Raw genomic sequence first — 8,389 nt, 5'->3', positions numbered from 1 at the left:
GAGGTCCCCAGCATGGCATTCGTAGTCCCCGGGATTGCTGAGGTCCCTGGCGTGGCATTCGTAGTCTCTGGGATTGCTGAGGTCCCCAGCATGGCATTCGTAGTCCCCGGGATTGCTGAGGTCCCCGACGTGGCATTCGTAGTCCCCGGGTTTGCTGAGGTCCCCGACGTGGCATTCGTAGTCCCCGGGATTGCTGAGGTCCCTGGCGTGGCATTCATAGTCTCTGGGATTGCTGAGGTCCCCAACATGGCATTCGTAGTCACCGAGGTACCTGAGGTCCCCGGCATGGCATTCGTAGTCCCCGGGATTGCTGAGGTCCCCAACATGGCATTCGTAGTCCCCGGGATTGCTGAGGTCCCCGGCGTGGCATTCGTAGTCCCCGGGTTTGCTGAGGTCCCCGACGTGGCATTCGTAGTCCCCGGGATTGCTGAGGTCCCCGACGTGGCATTCGTAGTTCCCGGGATTGCTGAGGTCCCCGACGTGGCATTCGTAGTCCCCGGGATTGCTGAGGTCCCTGGCGTGGCATTCATAGTCCCCGGGATTGCTGAGGTCCCCGACATGGCATTCGTAGTCCCCGGGATTGCTGAGGTCCCCAACTTGGCATTCGTAGTCCCCGGGATTGCTGAGGTCCCCGACATGGCATTCGTAGTCCCCGGGATTGCTGAGGTCCCCGGCGTGGCATTCGTAGTCTCTGGGATTGCTGAGGTCCCCAACATGGCATTCGTAGTCCCCGGGATTGCTGAGGTCCCCAACATGGCATTTGTAGTCCCCAGGATTGCTGAGGTCCCCAACATGGCATTCATAGTCACTGAGATACCTGAGGTCCCCAGTACAGCATTCGTAGTCCCCGGCGTGGCATTCGTAGTCCCCGGGTTTGCTGAGGTCCCCGACGTGGCATTCATAGTCACCGAGATACCTGAGGTCCCCAGTATGGCATTCGTAGTCCCCGGCATGGCATTTGTAGTCCCCGGGATTGCTTAGGTCCCCGACGTGGCATTTGTAGTCCCTGGGTTTGCTGAGGTCCCCAATGTGGCATTCAGAGTCCCCGGGATTGCTGAGGTCCCCAACGTGGTATTCGTAGTCCCCGGGATTGCTGAGGTCCCTGACGTGGCATTCGTAGTCACCTGGATACCTAAGGTCCCCGGCGTGGCATTCGTAGTCACCGGGATACCTAAGGTCCCCAACATGGCATTCGTATTCCCCGGGATCGCTGAGGTCCTCAGAGTGGCATTTGCAGCGTCCGGGAATGTGAGCTCGTACTACGTGAACTGCCCGCTTTGTGTTTCGGTACGTTGCGGTCATAAAGCCCAACACCACTCAGAAGTGAATTCTTGTATTTTGTGACCGTGTGACCTTGTGTGAACGCTCTTGGGGCTGGAGGTATCGGCAGGTCAGCCCTGCCTGAGGAGGGCCACTTGGGTGAACGGGACGTATTTCTGTAGGGCAACCAACGAGGCACAGACAAGTGGGGATTAAGTTCCTCGGGTGCTCGAAGCAGGGAGAGCTTGGTTGTCTCCACTGGGAGAAATTGCAGGAACCGAGGGGACTCGGGGAAATCACTGGATTTAGTGGGAAGGGGCGAAGGGCGGGCGCTGCAGGAAGGAAGTTCAGACGGGCGACCCGATGAGCGTCCTGCCCGGCGGCCTGACAGCGGAGGGCCTGCGGATGAGAGCCGGGACCCCGTGGCTGTGCGCCTGAGGGGTTGGCCGGGACGCAGCGCTCTGGGCTGGGACGCGCGCTTGCTTCCACCGCTGGCTGCACGGGCGTCTGAAACGTGTGCGTGCCGTGGGGGCGGGGTGTGCCCAGGACCCTAGGGGCGGGATGCTGGGAGCGGCTGGCAGGTGTGTGGACCTGCAGGGAGTCTGGGCGCAGGAGGGGTCACGGAGGGTCTGGCAGGTCCGCACGCCGGAGTCACAGAGGTCGGCGGGAACCGCTCGCGGAGGCCCGGTGGAGATAGTTTCCTCCTCTGGTTCGCGGTTTCCGTGACCGGCGCAGGGAGTGGTTTTGAGGGAGAGCGGAATGCTTTTCTCCCCAAGAATTTTCAGAAAGTAGTGACGATCTCGTGTGGGATTTGAAGTTGGCTTTAAACGCGTCTTCGCGTATTTGGAATTTTATGGACCGTATCCGTTGAATTTCGAGAACGAGTTACCCGAGAGGGCCCATCTTTTTACTGGGTCCCGATGGTAAGGCCCCTTCCCATAGTCCCCATCAGCGCATCGCGTCAGGCCGCGGTTACAGAGAGAGACCCGATGTCCGGCCGCGGGCGGGCAGGGCACGGAGGGCTGGTGCTCGGGGCTCCGAGGCACAGATTCTCACCGCGGAGAAACCCTTCCCACGGGCACAGACACACGACGGCTGACCGCGAGCCCTTTGCAGCCCAGCGGCTTGGGTTCCGCAGCTGGGAGGGAGGGGCGGGAGGAGCGCGGACCGTGGAAACGACACACGGCAGCCCCGACGCGCACGGAGTGCTGGGTGGCCGTGTGCGTGACCCGCCCAGGGACGCTCGCTAGACACAGATGGCGCCGTGTGTTCGGCCGACGTGGCACGTGAGAGGGGCACTGGGCACGTCTTGCCGGCTCTACGTGGGCAAAGCGGGGTCCTGAGCAGGAAGGGCTCCCTGCGTCCGTCACCCGCGATCCCAGCCAGCACGTCTGTGCCGCTCAGAACACTGACTGCGTCTGAGGAAGCTCTTTTGAAGGGAAGCCAGAGCGTAACGTGAACGGGCTGTTTGTTTACCTACGTCCTCTCCCAGCGACAAAGCCCAGGAGACGCAGGTCGAGGTGCCGCCCGTCCTGTGGGGCTGGTGGGCGCGGCTGCCACGTGCAAAGGACACGGCACAGTGACGACAGCAGCTGAGGGCCCAGCTTGCCCAGTGACTGGCTGAGAGCTCCTCCGGCCCCTCCGGGGGGCGTGCGTCCCAGTAACCTCCTGCTGCCCTATTTTATTTAAAGTATTTTTTTTTTTTTATCTCGGAAAGAGGAGAGCGTCAGTGGGCAGAGGGGCCGAGGGACAGAGAGCTGAGCTCTGAGGCCGACACAGGCCTCGATCCCATGACCCTGAGACCGTGACCTGAGCCGGAAGCAAGAGTCGGTTGCTGCACCCGCTGCTGAGCCCCCCCGGAGCCCCCCAGTAACCTTGTGCCACTTTAATTCACGATTCGTAGAGGAAACGATGTGTCCTGAGATGAGCACCTGAATTGCACGGAGGACACGGCCTAGTTCTCCGTCTCATCCCGGAGCGTTTTCAGCGCACACGGCTGAGAAAGGAGCCACTCCTCACCCCTGGAGGACTTCAGTCGCAGCCGTGCCAATGTGCTCGCTGATGGCACGCTTCTGCCTGCCGCAGACGCCGCTGAGTAAATTGATGGCTGTAAAACCTACAGCCACATGTCAGATGTTTGATGCTTTAAAAACGTTCTTAAAACATCAAGAGTGCTTCCTGCGAAACACAGTTTGTGCCACACTCTTCCTTCCTTCCCCAAAAGTCTTTTCCCCCAGAAATGGTAATTAACTTCAGAAAAACGTTCATGCATAAAATGCCCTAAGAAGAGTCCTAATTTGTTTCTTAAAAAGCTATAGGGAGCGGATAAGAGTCCTGTGAGGTTTGGGGCGCCCGGGTGGCTCAGCGGGTTAAACATCAGACTCTTGGTTTCAGCTCAGGTCATGATCCCGCGGTTCACGAGTTGGAGCCCCACGTGGGACTTGACGTGGACAGGGCGGAGCCTGCCTGGGATTCTCTCTCCTCCTCTCTCTGCTCCTCTGCCACTCGCTGTCTGTGTCTCTCTCACAATAAATAAACTTTAGGGCGCCTGGGTGGCTCAGTCGGTTAAGCGTCCGACTTCAGCTCAGGTCACGATCTCGCGGTCCGCGAGTTCGAGCCCCGCGTCAGGCTCTGTGCGGACAGCTCAGAGCCTGGAGCCTGTTTCAGACTCTGTGTCTCCCTCTCCCTGACCCTCCCCCGTTCATGCTTTGTCTCTCTGTCTCAAAAATAAATAAACGTTAAAAAACAAATTTTTTTAAATAAATAAATAAACTTTAAAAAAAAAGAGCCCTGTGAGGCTCAGGTGGCAGACAGGCGGGCAGGTCTTGGACTGTGCACGCGGATCCCAGGACCCTTCCCTCCACGGCCCCAGGGACAGGTCCAGCCTGGGACCTGGTTGTACCTGGGAGTGGGTCCTCCGGGGAGCAGGCCCGGCAGGCGTCACTCCCCTCCACGGTGCCGCCCGAGGACCACAGGACTCAGAGAGGTGTGGACACGCCGGGTGTCCCGTCCCCACACGGACCTTCACTTCCTTGTCTGCAGCCCCGAAGGATGTGCTCGCCCCTCAAGGAGAAGGTGATGATGCAGACTTGGAAGCAGTGGCCCCCAGCGCTGGTGCCCTTCACGGTCACGTCTGCGTTGTGTTGCCGATGCCGTCCCCCCCGGGGAGCCCCTCCTGATCCGAGACCTGGGGGAGCGGTTCAGCAGCGCCTGGGCTCGTGGCCGGGCCCTCAGTCTTTATGAACGAAGGGTCCTGTGTGTCCAGCCGGCTCTCGTGGTGCCTGCTGCACCCCACCCATCGCTCCCTCCCTCCCCACGCTGCCCCTTTGCTTTCCCCACACCCCTGCACTGCAGGGCTCGCCCTGGCTGACCCGTGCTCCCTGGTCACCCTGCGGGCCTCTCCTGGGCTGTCACTGAGGCCCTCCTTCCCACAGGCTGGTGGCCCCTGGAGCTGCCCTAACGGAGACCAGTGAGCAGCTCAAAACCACAGGAGTGAACCCCCCCAGCTCTGGAGACCAGAAGGCTGAGACCCAGGCGGGGCGGGACCACACTCCCTCCGGAGGCTCCTTCCTGCCTCTTCCAGCTTCTGGGGCTCCAGGCGCCCCTGGGCTCGTGGCCGCGTCCCTCCCGTCTCTGCCTCGGCGTCACGGGGCTTCTCCTCTGCGTGTGTGTCCCTCTTCTGTCTCTTACAAGGACACCTGCCGTTGGATTCAGGGTCCCCCTCATCCAGGATGAGCCCACCTCAGATGCTTCACTTAATCTCCTCTGCAAAGACCCTATTGCCGAGGAAGGCGCCCTTCTGAGGTTCTGGGTGCGGGGTCCTCGCCCCCTCCCACTCCCGTCTCTCACCCCACCCGTGGACATCTGACGGGACGTGCTTGGCAGGTGTATTTTCTTAGCCTGTCTTCCCCAGCTGACTGTAAGCTCCAGCAGGGCACTGGTTTTATCCTTCTGCTCCCTGCTCCTTCCCCGGGGCCTGGACACAGAGCCCGGTGCCCACAAATGGCTGTGGCGTGCAGGCACGTGCAGAGGGTCACGCCAGATTGCCCGGCTGGAGCCCGTGGCACCCGTGCGAATATAGGAGTAGAGACGGCAGAGAGAGAAAGGGAGATTAATTCACAAGTGAGCCTTGTTGCAGCGGCTTCCGGGGCACGACGGTCAAGGTACAGAACCCTCTGTCCTCCAGGTTCCCACGAGTCGGGGCCACGAGCACCCACCCACCCGTGGCTGCTTTGGAGAACCTCGCGTCCTGCGCCTGCTTTGGTGGAGCACGGGCCGTGGACGTGCTGGTCCTTGGCGTGTGTGTCGGCGCTCGGTCTCTTCATTGCGCAGCTGGCCTCCCGTGCGTGCGTCCGCCACGGGCTGTTCGTCATTCCGTATCGACGGGTCCCGCGGTCGCGTCCGCTCTTTGCTGTGAGTGACGCTGCGGGGAGTTTTCGCGTCTGGGTCTTTGTGGACACGCGTTTTCACTTCTCGTGGACGGGGCCTGCGGACTCGTGTGGGAAGTCCGTGTCCCCTCCACCACAGAGCCAAAAAGCGCTTCTGCAAGCCGTCCGGTCCCGTGCGCGTGCGGGTTCTCGCCACGGGTCCGGTGCGCGTGCACGTCCTCGTGTCCGCCAGCGTGTGTGCGTGCAGGTTCTCGCACTTCTGCGTCCCCACCGGCACCGCGAGTCCTGAGACGTTTTGTTTCAGGCGCTGGGGCCAATGTGTTGTGCCTCGCGGTTTCATTTGCGCGCTTACCTCTGCTTTCCGGTGAAGGTGAGCGAGTTTTCAGCGGCCCTTTCGCCGACGTGAAGCCTCTGTTCCAGCCTTTTCCCTGCTTTCAAAATCGGGGTACCTTTTAATGATTGAGTTGTAAGAGCTCTTTCTATATAACCTGGATGAGAGTCCTTTGTAAGATCCACGTTTTCCAGGAAATAAGGTGCAGGGGTCCATGAGGAGGGGAGGTGCAGGGGTTCCATGAGGAGGGGTGCAGGATGTCCATGAAGAGGTGGGTGCAGGGTGTCCATGAGGAGGGGGGTGCGGGTGCAGGGGCTCCGCGAGGAGGGGTCCAGGAGTCCGGGGGGGGGGGGGGGGGGGCTGCTGTCCTGAGGCTCCCGGAAGGCACCTGCATGGCTGTCTCACTTCCCAGGCTGACGCCTTGGCCGGGGATGCGTGTGTGACCGTGTACCTGGGCTCTCCCCCGCCACCAGGGACGCTGCCTGCATGTGCATCAGGACAGCTTAGTGTCCCCTGCGGCTCGCAGCCGACCTCGTGTGCCTGTCACCTTTTGAGGGCCCGCCCCCTCCCGGCACCTGCAGAGACGCTGCAGAGGGAGCAGGGCCACTGTGCCCGACGGGGGCCGGTCTTGAATGGGCGGTGCTCCTCCATGTAGGACCCTCAAAACTCCCTTCCGCTGTGGAGAGCCCCCCCCCCCCCAGCCCGCTCCCCAGCGTAGCCAGTGTTTCGGCAACACCTGCGTCCTCCCGCAGCTGTGTTCTGAATGGCTGCCCTGGGACACAGATCACGGGCGGTCTCCCCAGTGTCCCCTGCACGGTTGTCATGTCCTTGCTGCGTTGTGTGGAGGTACCACGGCCTGTCCCCGGGTGGCTCCCCCTGTGCTCAGCGTCACGATGAGCTCTGCCGAGGACATCTGCAAACGAGTTTTGTGCGGACCCGTGTCTTCCTTCGTTTCTCTCAGGTTCGTACCGAACGTGGAAATACCGGGTTTCGTGGGAGATGCACACGTCAGGTTTGAAAAAACTGCCAGACTGTTTTCCAAAGTGGTTGCGGCGTTTTACATCCCGCAAGGGAGGACCCAGGGCTCTGGTTCCTGCATTTCCTCAGCAGCCCTGGGTATCGCCAGGGATTCTTAACACACTTTCTGGAACGTGGGCGTGTTGGGTCTCACTGCTTCCTTGTCCTGTCCTGTTTCCAGTAGGCTCTGCGCCCAGCTGGGAGCCCAGTGTGGGGCTTAAAGTCACAATCCTGAGATCAAGACCTGAGCCAGAGTCCAGAGTCGGACACTTACCTGACTGACCCCCCCTCCCCCCAGGAGCCCCACCGTGGTTTTCACACATGCTTCCTAAAACCAAACCTAACGGTGTTGAGCATCTCTCCATAGGCGGTTTGTTGGTTTCTTTCTTTTGGTTTTGGGTTGTGTGTCTTTGCTGACCTGTTGATTCAAATCTTTTACCTGTTTTCTCTTCATTAGGCTCTGAGTTGTATTGTTAGTGTTCTCTGTGTGTGTGTATACTACTCCCGTAAGAGGCTGAGGATTTGCGAAGTCTGCAGCCCTGTCACTTTCTCTTTTTACTCTTGTCTTTGAAGCAGAAAAGTTTGTAATGTTCGCGAAGTACAATTTATCGATTATTTTCTTTTTGTCCCAAAAAGGGCATACTGTAATCTAAGCACTCTTTGCGAGACTCGGCTCAAAAAGATTTTGTCCTGTTTCTGTTAGAAGTTTCATAGGTTTTTCTTTTATTTTTTAAAGTTTGTTTATTTATTTTGAGAGACAGTGCATGTAAGCAGGGGAGGGGCGGAGAGAGAGCACCCCAAGCCGGCTCCGTGCTTCGGGCGGCCCAGTCCCCGCCTCGGGCCCCGTCTCACCTGAGCCAAGATCGAGTCGGACACTTAACCCATCGAGCCGCTCAGGCCCCATATTTTGCCTTTAACTTAGATTTATGGTCCCTTTCGGGTTAATTTTATGTGTTGCTCTACGTAAGTTTCTGGGTTTTTTTTTTTTTTTTTGAGTGCCTGGTTGTTGCAACAACATTTTTGAAAAGACGATTGTTTTTCCTTGAATTGTCCTGGACTTTGCCCACAGGCAGTTGGCACAAATGGCTGCATGTTTCTGGAGCGTCTTGTGATGGGTGGATGCAAACGTGTGTTTATTCATACGTGGCCCGCCCGGGTGCCGGCCGCTGGCCAGCGAGCGGGAGGTCCGGCCTCCAGCTTTGATCCAGGTTGTGGTGGAAACCCCTTGTCAGTGCTCGCGTGAAGAGGCTGATGAGATGTTCGTGGGGCCTGGCTGCTGTTTGGTCACCTGGTGAGAGTTGGGGGCTGTCTGCTTTTGGGTCACCCAGTGAGAGTCGGGGGCTGTGTGCTGTTGGGGTCACCCGGTGAGAGTCGGGGGCTGTCTGCTGTTGGG

At 59.4% G+C, this 8,389-nt stretch overlaps 2 protein-coding genes across 4 annotated transcripts in view; both read left to right on the top strand.

Annotated features, from left to right (window-relative positions):
• PPP2R3B (protein phosphatase 2 regulatory subunit B''beta) overlaps positions 1–8,389 on the top strand; it is a 52,309-nt gene that overhangs the window by 1,623 nt on the left and 42,297 nt on the right. The window lies entirely within an intron of this gene.
• On the top strand, positions 28–3,981 carry LOC125931446 (elastin-like). 3 transcript variants are annotated; one of them, XM_049643335.1, is made up of 2 exons: positions 28–198; positions 394–3,981. In XM_049643335.1, the coding sequence occupies exons 1-2, from the start codon at positions 91–93 to the stop codon at positions 979–981; spliced, it is 696 nt and encodes a 231-aa protein (XP_049499292.1). In that variant the 5' UTR covers positions 28–90; the 3' UTR covers positions 982–3,981. The 3 variants fall into 3 exon arrangements, with proteins under 3 accessions (XP_049499292.1, XP_049499291.1, XP_049499290.1); XM_049643334.1 differs by having other exon boundaries at positions 28–432; positions 472–3,981; XM_049643333.1 differs by having other exon boundaries at positions 28–588; positions 628–3,981.

Source organism: Panthera uncia, chromosome X (genome assembly GCF_023721935.1).
Source record: "Panthera uncia isolate 11264 chromosome X, Puncia_PCG_1.0, whole genome shotgun sequence".
Taxonomy (NCBI): domain Eukaryota; kingdom Metazoa; phylum Chordata; class Mammalia; order Carnivora; family Felidae; genus Panthera; species Panthera uncia.
Note: the sequence above shows the minus strand (reverse complement) of the source record. Positions and strands in the feature narration are given on the sequence as shown.

Coding starts and splice junctions, on each gene's coding strand:
- LOC125931446 (XM_049643334.1), top strand. CDS start 91: ATGGCATTCGTAGTCCCCGGGATTGCTGAGGTCCCCGACGTGGCATTC. Junction 433..471: donor TAGTCCCCGGGATTGCTGAG/GTCCCCGACGTG, acceptor GGGATTGCTGAG/GTCCCCGACGTGGCATTCGT.